Source organism: Pleurodeles waltl, chromosome 8 (assembly GCF_031143425.1).
Source record: "Pleurodeles waltl isolate 20211129_DDA chromosome 8, aPleWal1.hap1.20221129, whole genome shotgun sequence".
Classification (NCBI taxonomy): Eukaryota; Metazoa; Chordata; class Amphibia; order Caudata; family Salamandridae; genus Pleurodeles; species Pleurodeles waltl.
In genome coordinates this window covers 1,257,207,286-1,257,226,504 of record NC_090447.1, presented here as the reverse complement: position 1 = coordinate 1,257,226,504, position 19,219 = coordinate 1,257,207,286, and the positions used below count along the sequence as shown (strand labels likewise).

General features: G+C 42.1%; 1 protein-coding gene across 1 annotated transcript in view; it reads left to right on the top strand.

Moving 5' to 3' along the window:
* B3GLCT (beta 3-glucosyltransferase) overlaps positions 1-19,219 on the top strand; it is a 902,740-nt gene that overhangs the window by 558,008 nt on the left and 325,513 nt on the right. The window contains exon 8 of the mRNA XM_069205575.1: positions 10,746-10,809. Within this exon, the coding sequence (XP_069061676.1) occupies positions 10,746-10,809 (64 nt within the window). The remainder of the gene's footprint in view (positions 1-10,745; positions 10,810-19,219) is intronic.

The window sequence follows — 19,219 nt, the reverse complement described above, 5'->3', positions numbered from 1 at the left end:
TTGCCCTGTTAGACGCTGAGAAAGCATTTGACCGAGTTAGCTGGAAATATCTTTGGAAGGTTATGGAGAAATATGGCTTTTGAGAAAAGTTTATTGTGGCAATAAAAGCCATGTATAAGTCCCCGGGAGTAAGAATACAATTAATGGGAGGGCAGTCTGGATGCATCCAAGTGGGGAGAGGTACTAGGCAGGGATGCCCATGCCCTCCGCTATTGTTCGCCTTATATATAGATCCTCTGCTCAGACAGCTTGAAGGGAATAAGCAGATTATCCCGGTACGAAGATATGGTTGGGATACAAAAGTCCTGGCATATGCGGATGATATTTCCATTATAACCTCAAACCCGGATGCAGCACTGAAAGAAATCGAAGAGGTCACGACCATGTTCGGGACATTTTCTGGGTATTTGTAAAATAGAACCAAGCCTCAGCTATTGGTTAATCAATATACAAATTCACAGGACAATTGGAGGGTGGAGCATGCAGTATACCTGGGTATCAGTATCTCACCAAGAGTAGGAGAAATCATCAGTCTGAACTTAGATCCAATATTGGCAAAGGCTAAAAATGAAATGCATAGATGGAACAATTTGCATATGACTATAATAGGGAGGTGTAATATGGTCAAAATGATTCTTCTCCTCAAATTATTGTATTTATTCCGGACCATACCCTTGAACTTTACAAAATCTCGGTTTGAAGATATGGAACGGATAATTATGAGATTTATCTGGGCATATGGCAAGTGCAGAAGATCGTCTAAGCTTATGTCTCTACCTCGCGAAAAGGGGGGGTGGGCCTTGCCTAATCTGAAGTTATATCAACTGGCAGCTGCATTTCAATATATGCGCCCATTAAGGGGGGAAAGACCAGGGGAGAACAAGGTGGAAGGTATCCCCAATATCCCTAATATCTACGAACTGCTTGTGGGTTCTGCCTCAAAGGGGTGCCTGTTAACTTTCCACGAACCAGGGTATTATAAGAAAACCCGGTACAAGGTATTAGAGGCGGCCTATAAATGTTGGCGGCCGTGGCGTACAAAGAATGGGCTCGGAAGATTTAACTACTATACCCTAATTAAGAATAATCCGTCGCTCCCGGAAATATTCAAGGATAACTATGTGGTCAAATGGACCTCCAAAGGTATAGCGAGGTTAGGAGACTTTTTTGACGACGTTGGAATAAAGACTTTTACGAGTCTTCAAGAACGGTATGGCCTAGAACAAAGGGATTTTTAAATTTTTTTACAGGTACGAGACTTTTTGAGCAAGAAAACGGGTGGGCCACAGGGGTATAAAAGCAACCAATTGCTAATAAAAATTCTGGGAGAATCTAACATGACTATCAAAGTAATCTTTTCCTCATTAATGGCAGAGCAACCCGATGACTTGGGGAAGCATAGTGAAAGGTGGAGCGGTAAACTGGTGGATGGAAGTGCTAACTTCTTTAATTCGCTCGAGTTAGTTCATACTATGTTACTCTCTTCGTCTCTACAGGCACAACATTATAAAACTGTGTTTGACTTATATTATACGCCGGCCCACCTTGCCAAGTGGGGGGGGGTCACGAGGAATTAATTGTCCAAGGTGTGGGGCCAATGGAACAGATGTAATCCATATGTTTGCTACGTGCAGAGAATTAACGACACTGAGAGATGGTATGCAACTTGTGATAAAAGAAATATTGGGGTATGACGTGGTTCTTACCCCAGAAATCATGGTTCTTGGGGTTGCTGAACAAACAAGGGGACGAAAGAGGGCGTTTATTTTTCTTGCCATGGCGGTTTATCGATTATGTATCTCCTCAGCATGGTTGAGCACGCAACCACCATCACGGCAGCAGTGGTTGGGCAGGTTAATATCAGTGTATCATCTGGAGATCTCCCTGTATGAACGGAAGGGGAGATTGGCTAGGAGGAAAGGGAATGCTATCTGGGGACAATTTCGGAACTGGCTCATGGCTAATGATTGATGTATTAAGACAATGTTCTCTTTCTGGGTGATAAACGGGGGAAATGTCTCTCTCCAATCGAAGGAGAAGGTGTAATCATATATTGTACTTTTTATTTTCCTCTTGGGGTTTCTTTCTCCTTTTAAAAAAAAACAACAAAAAAAATGTTCTCTTTTTTTTCACGAAGTGATTGTTCATTGGCAAGGATGTATGAATGTAATCATCTCTCTTCCTTTTCCAAAATAACAAAAAAAAAAAAGAAAATTGATGATAATATTCACTTTGGTTGGATGAGTATTTGTGTATTTAAACCTATCATATTGGAACTTCAATTTCATATTATGTGCTTTAAGATATCTTGACCAAAGCCACTATATAACACTTCTAATGCACAAAGTTCCCCTTAAATTTCCAGCCATGTTCTGATGCATTAGAAAATCCCTCGTGAAATTAATTCAAAACTATTTTTTGGGGCTCATTTAGGCAGAACGAATGTGCTTTGTGTCCTTTGTGTCTATGTTCTACAACAAGAAGTCAAAAGCGCCATACATCGGCCTCTTTCCCAATTGGATCAGAATGGGAAAAGCCTGTTATGACTGTGCACATAGTGGTGCCGATCACTTTCTCAGTGGATCCATGCACTTCAGAGGAAACTACTTTCCGCTGTGTCAATGCATCTCAGCCTGTTGCACCCTGTTAGAAATGGGGTTTTTGGTTGGCAGTCAGGTTACCCTCTGTCCAAGCAAGAACCCTCACTCTAGTCAGGGTAAGTCACACACAAGCCAAAATTAGCCTGTGCCCACCCTCTGGTAGCTTGGCACGAGCAGCCAGGCTTAACTTAGAAGGCAATGTGTAAAGTATTTGTGCAATAAATCATACAATACCACAATATAGCACCACAAAAATACACCACACAGTGTTTAGAAAAATATATAATATTTATCAGGATAATTGTAGGTCAAAACGAATAAAGTTGCAATGTGAAATTGTAGAGATATCACTGGAAAGTTTTATATAAAGTGTCTTAAGTCTTTAAAAAGCAAACAAAGTCTCTTTCAAGCACAAAGTACCTGGTTTGGAGTGGAAAATCTCCGCAAAGGGCCGCAGAAGAAGAGATAAGTGGAAAAATAGTGTGTGCGTCGATTTCTCCCCAGCACACACGGTCTTGCGTCGTTATTTTTCACGCGGGGAAGTCGGGCGTCGTTTTCCAGCGCGCGGTCAGTCTCTTTCTGTGGGTCGCAGGATTACCAGATGTCCCGGGGTCTGTGCGTGGATTCTCCTGCTTGTTTTCCAGCTGCGCGTCGTTCTGCGGGGCTGTGCGTCGAAGTTTCGCTCTCACGGCAGGCGTCGCGTCGATTTCCCCTCTGGAAGTCGGGCGGCAATGTCCTTGCGAGGCCGTGCGTCGAAGTTCCGGTCGTCCCGAAGGCGTTGCGTCGATCAGCGTCGGTGTGCGGCGTTTTTCTCGCCGCGGAGCAAGCTGTGCGTCGAAATTTTCGGCACACGAAGAGTCCAAATGAAAAAGAGAAGTCTTTTTGGTCCTGAGACTTCAGGGAACAGGAGGCAAGCTCTATCCAAGCCCTTGGAGAGCACTTTTGCAGCCAGACAAGAGTTCAGCAAGGCAGCAGTCCTTTGTAGAAAGCAGTCAGGTGAGTCCTTTGAGCAGCCAGGCAGTTCTTCTTGGCAGGATGCAGCTTCTGGTTCAGGTTTCTTCTCCAGCAAGTGTCTGATGAGGTAGGGCAGAGGCCCTGTTTTATACCCAAATGTGCCTTTGAAGTGGGGGAGACTTCAAAGAGTGGCTAAGAAGTGCACCAGGTCCCCTTTCAGTTCAATCCTGTCTGCCAGGGTGCCAGTAGGGGGTGTGGCAGTCCTTTGTGTGAGAGCAGGCCCTCCACCCTCCCAGCCCAGGAAGACCCATTCAAAATGCAGATGTATGCAAGTGAGGCTGAGTACCCTGTGTTTGGGGTGTGTCGGAGTGAATGCACAAGGAGCTGTCAACCAAGCCCAGCCAGACGTGGATTGTAAGGCACAGAAAGATTTAAGTGCAAAGAAATGCTCACTTTCTAAAAGTGGCATTTCTAGAATAGTAATATCACATCCAACTTCACCAGTCAGCAGGGTTTGGTATTACCATTCTGGCCATACTAAATATGACCTTCCTGCTCCTTTCAGATCAGCAGCTGTCACTTCAACAATGTATGAGGGCAGCCCCAATGTTAGCCTATGAAGGGAGCAGGCCTCACAGTATTGTAAAAACGAATTTAGGAGTTTTACACCACCAAGACATATAAACTACACAGGTACATGTCCTGCCTTTTACCCACACAGCACCCTGCTCTAGGGGTTACCTAGGGCACACATTAGAGGTGACTTACATGTGGAGAAAGGGGAGGTTTAGGCTTGGCAAGTACTTTTAAATGCCAAGTCGAGGTGACAGTGAAACTGCACACACAGGCCTTGCAATGGCAGGCCTGGGACAAGGTAAAGGGGCTACTTAAGTGGGTGGCACAACCAGTGCTGCAGGCCCACTAGTAGCATTTAATCTACAGGCCCTAGGCACATATAGTGCACATTACTAGGGACTTATAAGTAAATTAAATAGTCCAATCAGGTATGATCCAAGGTTACCATGTTTAAAAGGTAGAGAGCATATGCACTTTAGCACTGGTTAGCAGTGGTAAAGTGCGCAGAGTCTAAAAGCCAGCAAAACAGAGTCCAAAAAGTGGAGGGAGGCAGGTAAAAAGTTAGGGGTGACCACCCTAAGGCATGTCAGGTCTAACACCCCCCAAAAAATATGTGAGGTTGCTCCCATAATTAGTACTACCTCGTTTCTAGGACCATGTGTCTTTTGGTGATGACTTTATCGATTCCCCCATACTAAAAAGAGGGCGTTGCTTTTAGTTACTCCACACGTTAACAGTGGTCCTTTCCCAGCCACACATGCATCATCAAAGCAGGATGCGGACAAGTTTGGCAGAGATCTGTGCCAGTGTATTCTGTTGCAGTCATCAGTACCCAGGCTCGTATTTGCACTGTTGGTTATTCGCAGATGATAAATGTGCAGCCTCTAAGCAATCCTCCTTTTATGCAAACATATTTGGCTTCTTTGTTTGCCCTTGCTTGTTGTTGAGAATATTACGTAGACTGTTAAAGTGTCTGATATCTTAGTAGGAACTGCTTCCTTGAACTCTGCCTAGGATGAATTCCTTGCTAATGCATGCCTTCTCTGTTCCATTTTAAAACTTATGGATCTCAGCACTAAGGTTTCCTTTGATTTATGTCAACTGATTGCTCCAATATGTGTATTCAGATCTAATTGTGGACTGGCACCGCTCCTGAACGCCACTCCTCGTCTTAGAAGCCACTGCACTGTGATTACATTTCTCCTTTGGGACCTCGCCCTCTTGCCCTTAGGAATATTGTACTCATCGTTTTAACTTTGCCGTTCTGAGGATTCAAGTTTCCTTCCTGCATGTACGTTTAGTGGATTGAGAACCTAGTTTTCCACTTCTGTTGGGGCAGTTCAAAATGTAGTCGTTAGCAAACTTAAAACAATAACTAACTTTTTTAGGTAAACCTGATCAGTTCACAAGCCTGTGCACTCACTGTTTTAAATTGTTCTTCTTGCATGATAGAAGCAGAACCTTATCTCAAACCATGTACCTATCCAGGTCTAGAGAGGCTGTTCCTTGTCTGGGAAAGATTCTGACTTCTGAAAAATGCACAGTGCAGGTTTGGCAAGAATACTACCAATGCAGAATTCCTACTCAATACAGTCTTAAACAAATGTACCATATTGGCCAGTGTGCAGAGCGAGGGTGTGATCTTTCATAATTCATTAAGGAGTGGAAATCTTTACTCAAGATGACCTAGCTAACTACTACATAAGTATTGTTGACTGTGTGTATGTCTGCTTGGAGACGTATATTTCAGATTAGAAACAACATTTTCCTTTTATTTTGTCTGTCATTCTTCCAAGATGTAACCGGTATCTCTAACTCCTTTTCATGCACAACACTATTGCATGATATTTCCACGGTATGTGCTAATTGTAGTTAAACTAATGGGAGCTGAGGGACTTTTTTATTTAGTGCAAATCATTTTCAACAGAATCTAACATCCTAATTGTGATGTTTTATTATGCTTCCACTCAAAGCGCAATCACATTATTGCTGAACTGTGCATTTATATTCGATGCACCTTGATGAGTAGTTACAGCGGAGAACTCTAGTCCATACAAAAAAAACTTTTTTGATGCAAATGACTTTGGCCTTGTTTAATGAAGCTGCACAAAATAGGGTTCAAAGTTAACATACTGAAAATGTTGATCCTATAAAGTTGCGTTTACATTGCTTAAGGAGGATAGTGTTAAAAGGAAGCACCTCAACATTTGTTTTCCTCTAAGATTTCGTAGCAGAGTTTTGTTGATCGATAGTTAAAAAACAATGGATAAAGTTGGTTCATATTAGTTATATATATATATATTATTAATCGTAGAATATTGTTTATATAATATATTTAATGATGAGTTCATGAACTGGTTAAAAAAACATTGCTAGCACACGAATGCGGCTGGCTGCGTACTACCATGTGGGGCCTCAAACAATATATGCTCTAGGGGCTTGTGAGTAAGTTGGACTGAAAGTAGAGCCAACGGTGCAGTGAGAGAAATCAAAGCTATTTGGGTGTGGATGCTGACATGATGGATGAAAAGAAACACAAGGGCAGTTTTGAGGCGGTTTGGGGCTGGTACGCCTTCTATGTTGCCTGCATGAGGCTGGGAGTACAGTGTAGTTAAAAGCAGCTAATATGACTTAAGCCAAGCTTCACGGATGAACTCAAATAATTCACTTCTTGAAACAGCCAAAATGCATGACCCTCCAACTCGGCAAGAAACAATAGTAAAGAGAATTTTTGTTTTGCTTGCCTCTACTACTAGAACACCAACCACTCCCAGCACTATTTATGTACAATGTAAAAAGAGACACTAGTCTTAGTCAAGCCTTCACCCTATGGATCAAGGCTTCCACATGAAAGGAAGGGTTTTAAAAAGAAACAAGCAGAGGGTCAAAGGACAGCACACAACACAAAACATGTTCATGGGCTGGCTATCTGTACAACTAGCAGCCCAAAAGTAACAGAGAGCTTAAGAGTTCCATACCAACCCAGTTCAAAAGATGAAAGATTAAATATTCAATAAGAAAAAGTCACAACAATGAAGCAAATTGGATATAGCCATCAAATAACAGAAATAAAACATAAGCCTGTCCAATAAGAAAACATTAGGAAAAAGTCATTCAGTATTTAACTCTGTGAAATACAAACAATAAATGTTATAGGGATTTCTAATTAGATGGCTGGGATCGAGTTCCCTCTTTTGCTTATTCACCATTGAACTAGATTAGATGGAAGATTTCAGAGTTGCCCGTTAGTGATCGACATGCTTGCATCAGCAAAGTGAATGTCCTGCTTCAAAATTCAGAGTGAGAACAAAGGCACCTAAGTTGAATCTTTTTTTGTGTGGCGACTAGGCAGGTTGTCCTCCAGAAGTAGAGTTTTTCCCGAAGGCCAACGTTTTTGACATGTTCCAATACCAATGCTACTTTGACAATAAGGAAACTACTCAATGGCTGGCTTCTCAGATTCTGCTCCACTTTCCACGGTTGCAGGAGGTTGCAGCTATGGTTACAGCTATTCGCTTCCAGTCCTAGGTGGCTTTTAACTTGTCCAATTAAATTCTTCCAGCCAGGCCTCTGCATACTCTGTTTCAGAACCTTATGCACGCTCCACCCTAAGGAGGGATGCTTCATAGGAATAAGCAAGCTTCACAGTCAGCACCTTGGCCCTTTGGGGCTCTGGGTCAGAAATCCAAAGCAGAAATTAGGAAAGCTGAAGTTCATTGAAAATCGGTAGAGAACACTTTTCTTTTTCAAAATAAGTATTTATTGCAATTTTTAATGTGCATATTCTTATCTGTGTAACGTCTAGAAATATGAATACATGTTGTCCCATACTGCACATTGTTGTTAGGATTTGGAATAATCAGTACCATTGCTATAATTTTTCAGAATAATCCAATCATAGTTAGCATCTAGGTGCAAACAAACCATAGAAAACAGTTGCAATGCATTGGAAATGAAAACGGAGTGATTAAAGGAGAGGAAAGTAACTCAGGTTCATATTCCAGTGTGGTGCAATAATTGGAGTAGAATGTGATTAGAAAATATTGAGGTGACACCTCTCTTCTGACTTTAATTAACTAAATGAAATATGATTAGGGTGTGTAGTGTAAAGATCTGAGTGAGTTCAACTATGTGGTAATCATCCGAGTACTACCTGGAATCCAGTAACCTCCCACATTCTCTCAAAAAGGTTTATGGAATCCTGTAGTCTCTAGATCAGTCTTTTGTATGGGGCAGATCGAAAAGGTTCTGCTAGCCATTCCTTATGTGCATGTGGTATTCTGTATTTCCAGTGGTGAAGGAAACAAACCTTGTCCACTGCCAGTGAGGTAGCCATCCACCTTTGCTGGAATATCATAGAGATCATCCATTAGTATCAGAACGGTGTAAAACTGTATGTAGACAGTGTGTCTTAGACTTCTGGCCAAAAGATAGTGTTCAGTAGTTTATAAAATGTGAAATTGAGTCAGATTCACATAATCCTCGGCCATGTGTCTCTTTTGGCAAGACCCTTTCATCTTCTGAATATTCAATGGAAAGGTTAGCTGTCTATCTACTTCGGAGTATTTGCAGTGTATAAATTGAATATATCTCTGTGATTTCTGTATTGCATAGGTCCAACATTATGGACTTGTGGGACCGCCACATCCATCTTGATGTATTAATAAATGAGAAAAATTGGTAATGGTTACAGGGCGGTACCTAGAACTCATGATAATCAATGTGTCAATTGTTGGAAGCACTAACGTTGGCCTTCACCTGTTCCATGTGCAAGGGTCAGTTCCTCAAAAGTGAGAAAAGCACCATGAGAGACCATTTAATCTATTATCATAATCCCTTTGGCACCCCTTTCTCTTCAAGGTATCGAGCATCAACCTATTTTCACTTTTGCATTATGCTAGAATGAAGCTTTGGAGTGGAGGTGTAGATCTGTCTTCATGGATCTATGTTCAGATGTTCAAGTTGTCAGTAGGGATCAGGTCACACATAAGTCTTCTATCTCAAAAATGCTCTATCAAATTAGTTAGGTCTCCCTTGGTCCATTAGAAGAGAGATATGTGGACTTTTTCATGATATAAGTTAGTTGAGACATGCTGTACCATGTGGTATGTTTCTATGTTTGGATATCAGAGCCCTCCTGCTGTAGTGTGAGTGTATAACTTTGAAGGTCTCACCCAGTGCGTCTCTGCTCCAGAGAAAATATTTTGATTTCAATGTCAATTTTACATAGTGGGCGAGGAGAGATCGAAAGAGGGGGCATACTCAAAGTGTAATTAAATTGGGAAGCTATTACAATTTTAAACAATTGAACTCTGCCCCAGAATGATGAATGGCCTAATAAAATAATAATTCATTTATTAAATTAGAGGGTTTGTTATCACGGACCAGGTCATCCAAAGCTGAGTTTCATAATGCATCAAGTTTTTTAAGATTGTGCCTAACCAATTTGAAATTGTGTCCTTCAAGTGCCGCTATGGTGGTGATACGTGACATCATGAGCACCTCACATGTTGTCAAATTAATACAGTAGTGTATCCGGAGAAACTGAAAAATGACTCTTATCCAGACGATGGGAGCTGGCAGTGATTTCTCTGGTTCTGTCAAAGTAAGCATAGTATCATCTATATATAAGAGGATTTTGCCTCTTCTGCAGTGGTACAGACTTCCTCATTGTTAGGTTTTCGAATGCTAATAATAGCTTCTAGATTAGACTAGTCTAGCCACGATACAGGCGTATCATGAGCTAGACTGGCTGAATCTATATTATATTAATCCACTGCTTAATGCTGACTAGCTTTCATAGTTTAAGGATAAATCATATTTACTCCACGAAACACACAACATTGAGTATGATTCAGGGGTGAACCCCGTGGGGCACTATCTAACGATCTTGGGGAACACTTCTTTATATTTAATTCCCATACCTCTCAATCTCTCAATATTGTAAGAAGAGTCTTCTGGCTGTGAGGTGTTGGTCTACCTCAGAATTTTCATTGAAGTGCATTGAATCGGATTAAATAGTTTGGCAGGTCACAACAGAACGTTTGTAATTATTTATAATCTTGTAATTCTTTGGGAAAATGAGTGTAAAAATGAAAACCCAACAATGAAGCACATACTATAGTAGATATTATTTACCCCACAACCTTTACATTCTACCTTACTGAACTTTTTATGTATTGGGCTTAACCTTTTGGTTAATCTCTGTATATCCTAAATAAATGTTTCACTGTCTAAAATGTACAAAATTGGTGGGACTCGTGTTTTAAGTTATGACTGTAATCAAACAGAAGTGTTTTTTTATGCATGTGACTATTTCTTTAAGGTTTCGCTAAAAGAATAAAAGAAATGTGGGTGTAAAGTTCTGTTGTATATTTGTTTTCATTGTTCTTTTTTGTGTGTAATGTGAGAAATACAACTAATGATCATAAGGCTCTGCAGTTGATTAAAAAATGACTTAAAAAGATAGTTTTGAGAACTTCACCCATTACCTGTCAGATTTGTTCCCTCTGCGTGATGGCTCCAACAATATGGTAAACTCAGATGGCTCATTAGTGATTCAGTTTGACAAATGTAAGATGTAGAAGCCAATCATGCTTCTTTATTATTTTATAGGCTTGCAAGCCTTCTGGAAGATGAACCACTGAAATCTGATTTCACCATTGACTTGAAGCATGAGGTAAGACAGGTTTTTTTTGCCAGACTACCACAGTTGCTATCAATTTCACCTTTAGAATATACTAATTATTGCCTAGTGTTTGTCAATACTTATTTTCTCAGTTTCAAGTGTTGTATGCAACCTCCCTTTTTGCATTCTGCAATGCACATTTACTGATACGGGCATTTGAACATTCTGTACGTTGAAAATGTTGATGCATCATGCATACTTTCTTGGTTAAACAGGGTTTCAGTTTGAGGTCCATTTAAACAGTCCAGAAGTGATATTCTTCCACATTTAGGGTTTGGAGGATCCGGAGTCCCACAGATATATATATAGATAAGGCTCCTGCAGGAGCAAGTGCTCTAATTGGCTGGCTGCAACATGAAACAAAATGTTGCGGTAGCCATTACAGGATTTGGGGACTTAGGGCCAGATGTAGCAAATGGTTTTTCCCATTCTGTGTCAATGGGAAAATGTGTTCGTACATATAGCCCTTAGTCTCCTGTCTTGAGATTGTTTTTTTTAAAAAGATATAAGGGGGCAGGGTAAGGATACTGTGGGACTTCGGTGGGATTGCGCCAAAAAAGAAAAACACTGGCCTTATTGTTTTTCATTTGAAAAATTATGACCCCTGGCATGGACAGTGCCCGAGGGTCATTATTTTAAACTATTTGGGGAGGGGGGCTTGCACAAACCCTCACCTCAATGAGCCACTCTTGGGCCCTTGGGACCGCATCCTCCAGGGCTAAAGGCAAATTAAAGGGGAGGGGACATGCAACCCCCTCTCCACGATCCACTATTGAGCCCCAGGGACTCCATCCCCCAAGGCCAAAGGCAAATCAAAAAGGAGGGGGAATGTGGCCTCATTCCCCAAGCCACTCTTGGCCCTCAGGAACCCCATCCTCCAGGGCCAAAGGCAAATTGAAGGGGGTGGGGGTGGGGGCATGTGGCCTACCCTCTCCAAGCCACTACTAAGCTATGGATCCCATCTCCTGTAACCAAATATCAAATAAAGGGGAAGGGGCATGCACCCCATCTCCCTGAGCCACTATTGTGGACCTCATTCCAAGGGAAAATATTAAATAAAGGGGAGGGGCAAGTGACCCCTTCCCCAAGCCACTACTCAGCCTGTGGGATTCCGTCCCCCTGAGCCAGATTTCTTCAAAACCCCCCTCTCCATGCAGGTATCCATTCCCCGTGGTGCATTAATTCACAGTGTCCCAGGGATCCTACCCCCAGGATACACTGGTTCCCTGCCAGGAGAGTGCTGGCATACCCCGCCTCCACTCTCCTGAGCAGGAAACTCAACTTTGCTGCAGCCTGGGCAGGAATAAAGGGCTCCCACTAGCATCCGGTATAGGGCTGTCTGGGGAGCCAAATAGGGATGGGATGGGGTGGGGCCTTGGGGCTCTCCCCACAGCCCCCACAACTCCTTACATTGCGTGTGGCCCAAGTGGGAACCAGGGCACCCACCTAAAAAAGAAAAAATGACCAGCTCTCGCAAGGGAGGCTAGCTGGGGCCACGGGGCTCGACCCACAGCCCCCAACAAAAACAAACATGTTGGTGTCCCGGGTGGATACAGGAACACCACAAATCTAATTTAAAAAAGAAAAAATGAATAATAAATGAGTTACAAAAGCCACTCATTTATTATTCACTGTTACATGAAGGAGCACCCCATAATGCCTGTGAGAGCTATTTACATTATTATTATTTTATACTTAGCTTTGTAGTGTCTCTGCAAGGGGCATGGGCACCACCACACTTTTTTTAATGTTATTGGTGCTGCAAGCAGTGCAGCAGCCCCCAGGCAACATAAAAAAAAGTAAGTCTCCTGAGTCATTAAATCCATGACCCAAAGATAACTCACCAGATTTCTTTAAAGCACTCCTAGCTGGATCTCTGTGCTGTTCAGCTTGAGTGCAGGGCCCTCATAGCTGTTTTTATGATTACAATTTGTAGGCTGAAAAATATTAAAAGAAGACTCGGAGATGCATTGGTTTTATTTAAAAGAAAACTAATGCCTCTGAGTCTTAAATTTTTAGTCCACAAAATGCAATATTAAAACAAATGTTAAAAGAGAGACTCAAATACATATTTTATTTTATTTAAAACTGTATTAAACATTTTCATACATTGCATTGTGTGAATTACTAAAGTATACATTAGATTGAAAATACTGCTGATGTTTGGAAAGAGCTAATAGATTTGCTTTGTCTATATATATATATTTTTATATGCTCACCCGTTGAGAAAGTAGGCTCACTTTTTTTTATATTTTGGTGTTGTGACACTTTGACAAAGACAGTAAGTTTACCTGAGTGCGGCCAGGACTTGTGAGACTAACCACACGATGCATATGCCAGAAGGCAGTGCATGGCGCGGGGTTGCTTGCCAACGACGACTGGATGCAGGGTCTGGCCTGAAGCCAGGCCCTGCAAACAAATTCTATGCCACATGCTAGAGGTTGTGCATGGGTGGGTGTTGGCTTTACATATGATATTAAACAATTACTTTACATTAAAAAACTCAAAAAATTCACGGAGAAAACCAAATGTTAAAATGATGGTATTTTTAAGAATTGTATCTTACCTTATAATAAAAAAAACTTAGAAGTTCACTGAAAAAGCCAAGGGTTAAAGTAACGTTACAGTTCAGTGAAAATTTAAATAACAGCGTAATGTTTTAAACTAAAAAAAAACTTTAAAAACTGGAAGTCACCAGTCATAGTTATCTATTTTAACTAAAACTTGTGACCTAAAGTAACTATAGCTCCCGCCTTATCCATGCACAGTTTATTATGCCACATAATATATCACTCATGAAATGTTCTACTATATCATTGATAACATCATTGCAGGATTTGAAATTACATTATTAATGACAAAGCTGTGCATAGCGAAAGCACAATTATAGGTACTTTAGGACACAAGTTATATTTAGTTTTGACAGCTATAACTCATGCCCTGAAGTAACTATAACTCGTACCCCGCCATGTATATTGGAATCATCAATGATGTTGTTTCAGATGTTGCAGTGATGTTATCTGTGGTGTTATACAGCATGTGAGTGATGTAACGTTAGGTCATAATCAGAGCTTATTAAGGGCACAAAATATAGTTTTGCAGCATGAATCCTTTTCTGGATTCACAAGGTTTGCATTATTCTGCCATCTAGTGGTGGGGCCCAGAATGGTCCTTCTTCCTTCTTTTTTAAGTTGTGGGCATGATAGACCACCCTTTGGTGTTATGCCTGTCCCCTTTGTGATGCCAGGCGGCTCCTCCCCACGTGTTTGTGTGTGTAGTAGCCATCTTCAGATTCTTTTTCTGCTGTTGGGTCTGGAAGCAATGGAGGACTTCCAAAATTTCTTTGTATATTTTTTCAACTTTTCACCCGAATATCATCAAGTCGATAATGAGAGAGAAGGGGACTCTCCTTGACCCACCCTTCCTGGTGATTGCGAGGCCTGCACTGCATTTGTGTCAAAGACCTTGAGGACACGCTGTAGACAAAGACTGTAGCAACACACTATGGCCCCCAAAGATCATAGGTATCGCTGAAGGAGCTAGGCCTGTCTAGCTGCGATGATGGCTATGTCATGGAAGCCAAAACTGCACATGGTGGGAAGTCAGATGCCGAGACATATGCTAAGGGTGCCTAGAAGAAACAGGCAAATAAGGCGGCAGCGTCGGATGCCAAAAAGAGAACGCTGAAAGGCATCGTGCGAGAGAGGTCGAAGGAGGGAACTAAAACCTCAATAGACCCATCAATGACAAAGAAGAGGCCTTCACCAATGCTCAACTCCAAAATGAAGGCACAGGAGGTCGAGAAAAAGAAGAAAAGGTTGGAGGCCAAAATGACAGCACTCCTTCAAAGAAAATGCAAATTCAACGAGTCCCTAAAAGAATTCTGAATTCTAACAAAACCGTCAATGACCCTCAATGTTGAAGATGACCACAGCTCCAGTAACACTGGTGCTACAGAAGGAAGAACCCAAGGAGTTCTTTTATGCAGAAAAAACCTAAGGCGCAGGGAGCTCTGATGACCAGTCATGGGTCGAAATAGAGACTGATTCCCTAGAAGAAGGAGTGCACAAATACCCCTTGAGGCCATCACCCTGATGACCTCTCATTGCACAATAGCCTTAACAAAAGAGCTGCTGATACATATGGGGTACAACTGGAAGAGGGCAAAGGAGGCACTTGCTTTCTTTTATAGACACTAATGCTTGCTCACAAAGATAATTTGTACGTACCAATACTACCAAGCATTCAGGACCAGGGGAAAGGAGGCTTTCAAAGAACCTGTAACAGCCAAAGCAGTCACACCAAGAGTTAAGAAAAACCCTTCAAGACGAAGACCCTAGGTACACACAGGGCAATGCTCCAGCAGACTCTATAATAATAACTAAACTGCTAGAAAACAAAACTGTACCCCTACCTCACCGGACTACCCAACCAAAAAGGAGAGAAAGAGAGACCTCAACTCTGTGGCGCATTACTAACTCCAATGCATTGCTAAACCAATATATCCATCAGCAGTGGAATGAGATGGAATCCCTTATGCAGCACTGTCCTGGGGAATACAAGAAGAGGACCGAGGCAATCATGCAGGAAGGGCGTTACATTGAGAGCACCTGCCCTAAATCAACTCTGGATGTGGATGATACTGCCAGCAGGCAGATGTGAATCAGTATCACTTTGAGGATGCACGCCTGGCTAAGAGTGTCATTCTGAAACCAGAGGTTCAGGCATCAATCATAAGCATGCCATCCACAGGAGATACCCTGTTTGGTCAAGCAGTGGACAAGTTATTAGAACAAATCAAAAAGGACAATGACACGGCCAAGGGAGCCTACAGTTCAGGGGGACCATTCAGGAGAGTTGGAAACTCAACAAGGAACTCCAGCAGGTAGCAAACGGTTCCCACAGGGCTAGCAGAAACGACAGGCACAGAGCAGCTCCCTCCAGGGCACACAACAAGTGTCTTATCAACAATGGCAACATCCTGCCAGACAGTCCTTTCGAGCAAGAGGAAAGGGAAGAGGCCAGATCCCTTGAGGATGGAGGAACGACAAGCCAGTTACACAGCACACCAGTGAGACCCCCACAAAACACCAGTGGGAGTCAGAATAAAACATTTCCCAAGGAAGTGGGAGGAAATAACATCAGACAAGTGGATTTGTAACATGATACATCATGGTTATTGATTAGAATTAATCAAGGAACCCCCTCAAAGACCACCAAAAGAAGTTTCAAGAAAATAACTCACACAATTTAGGAAAGATGTAAAATAACTCTTACAAATGAACACTATCAAGAAAGTGCCCCAAAGGGAAAGAAACAAGGGAAACTAATCACCTTACTTTCTGGTTACCAAACAAGACCTAACTCTGAGACCAATCCTAGACCTCAGATTCTTAAACAAATTCATTCGCACTCAACTCTTCAAAATAACAGCACTTCAAGAAGTTATTCCACTCTTACAACAAGATTACATGCCAACCCTAGATCTCAAGGACGCCTACCTACATTTCCCTACGAGTCAGAGACACAAAAATATCTCAGATTGGTACTAGACAAAGTTCATAGTGCTCCCTTGGGCATATAGTCAGCCCCACATTTCTTCACAAAGTGCCTTGCTGCTGTAGCAGCTTACTTAAGAAGCAAAGGTATACATGTACAGTATATCCATACCTGAACGACTGTCTTGTAAAAGCAAAGACAAAGCAGAAATGTAAAAGAGACAGCCAAACAGTAATGCCAACACTAGAGCTACTGGGGTTCTCTATAATTCACAAGAAATCATTATCCCATCTGGAAAAAGAAAAGATGTTCCTAGGCACAACCCTAAACTTGAGGACTGCAAGAGCATACCCTATCCCAAAGAGGTTAGAAGCAATGGCAGGCCAACTTTGCCTCTACTAGATGGGGCTGTCTTTGCCAGTGAGGACAGCCGTGAAACTACAGGTATTGTGCATGATGGCATAATGCATACCACTTATAACACATTACTGCACATGTAAACTTTCCAAGAGTGGATCGGTAACAAATGGTTACAATCTACTGGGAGTTGGGAGGATATAGTGGTTATCAAAGCAAGGATACAAAGGGAAGCACCATGGTGAAAATCAAAACAGGTGACCCTAGGAATACCATTCAAGACACCAACTCCCACAGTGACCATCATGACAGATGCATCCTACAAAAGGTGGGGTACACATTCAGGAAACCTTAAAATACATAAACTAAGGAACAAAACAGATGTGTTAAAACACATCAACTTTCTGGAGCTGAAGACCATCTTGCTAGCTTGAAAGCCTTTCAGAGTCACATCACGAGGAAGACTGTGCCGATACAAATAGCTACCCGCTGTGTTCTAGCTGAACAAGCAGGGAGGCACAAAGTCACATACTGCGCAAACTAGTGCAACAAATTTGGCATTGGCGATTTCAAAGTGGATCAGCCTCTTCACCATCCACCTACCAGGAAATGAAAACACAGAGGCAGTTAGACTAAGCAGACACTAAATCAGTTCACACAAATAGAAACTGAATCAAGAAACACTGGAAAGGTTATTCATGGCCTTGGAAACACCAACATTAGACCTGTTTGCAACAGTGGAAAACACAAAATGCCAAACCTTCGCCTCCAGGTTTCCACACCACCAGTCAGAGGGGAATCCATTATCACTAAACTGGTCAGGGAGATTTGCTTACACATTTCCACTGATCCCCTTTATACAGAAAGTACTGGAGAAAGCCAAAGAGCCAGGGACGAAGCTGATCCTTATAGCCCTGCAAGGGGCCAAACAGACTTGGTACTCAGGTCTGCTAGAATTGCCCAGGGACAAATGATAAAATTCAAAACAAGGAAGGACATGCTATCAATGCAAGGGGAAAAGGTGTACCATCCAGAACATACAACACTCAGTCTGGCAGCATGGCACCTGAATACATAGAGTTTGAACACCATCTGACAACCAGAACAATGGAAATTCTTTGGGAGGCAAGAAAACCTGCCATAAGAACATGCTGTGCAGCAAAATGGGAAATATATATTCACTGGTGCACAAAAAAACGATAAGATGGAAACAAATACAGCACTTGAAACAATATTAACATATCTCACCTAATTTATTAGATAGTTCGGTTCCACAACAAATGTGGAACCTAAACACAGTATTAACGCAATTAATGACAAAACCATTTAGACCTAGGCACGAAACATCTTTCTTAATTGCTAGCACTTCACTGTAAAGAGTCAGTGAGTTGCAATTGCTAACAATACAGGAACTATACTTGCAAATACACAAGGACAATGTAGTTCTCAGAACCAACCCACAATTCCTACCTAAGGTAATCAGCATTTTCCATGTAAATCAAAGCATACAACTACCATTGCTCTTCAAGGGCCCACAAACACAAATGTAAAGATCCCTACATACATTGGATGTAAGAAGGGCCTTGATATGCTATTTTTAAAAGACTAAAGAATTTTGCATGGTAAGCCAATGATTTGTATAATTTGCAAAGGCCACCAGTAACAAAGGGAGCACTATCAAGATGGATTGTAGAGGCAATACAAACATGTTACTCATAAGCGGGGTGACGCTATACACACGCCTTAGGGCGCAGTCAACAAGAAAGAATGGTGCCACATTAGTGTTCCTAGAAAATGTACCTATGGAGACAGTCTGCACAGCAGCAACATGGGCAAACCCTCACTCCTCACAAAACACTATCGTGTGGACGTTCAACCGACAAAGAGGCACAGGTGGTACTACAACATCTGTTTGCAAATACTACCTTTTTTCAACCCATCCAACCCGAAGGAGGGGGTGCCGTTACATAATTAAATGCAACGCATATAAATGCAGAAAAGGATTCATGCTACAAAACTAAGGGCCAGATGTAGGAAGGGAAAATTTTGCGACTTGCAAATTGCGAGTCTGACCAACTCGCAAATTGCAACTCGCAAAATGGGATGCAGAAAGGTGTCTCAGACACCTTCTGCGACTCGCTATGGGGTCGCAAAGACCCACCTCATTAATATTAATGAGGTGGGTCGCAGTTTGCGACCCCATAGCGAGTCCCTGCACTCACGGGGATGGTGGCCTGCTGTAGTCAGCAGACCTCCATGTCCGTGACTGCTTGTTCAATAAAGCAGTTTTTTTTTCTTTTTGCAGCCCGTTTTCCTTAAAGGAAAACGAGTTGCAAAAAGAAAAACTTCCGAAACCATTTGGTTTCGTTTTTTTCGCCATTCACAAAGGGGAAGGGGTCCCATGGGGACCCCATCTCTTTTGCGAATGAGTTACCACCAGTGTGACACTGGTGGTAACTGCGAGTTGGTTTGGGACCGCATTCGCGGTCACAAAGCAACTCAGCATGGTTATGCGGTCGCAAATAGGAAGGGAACCTAACCACTA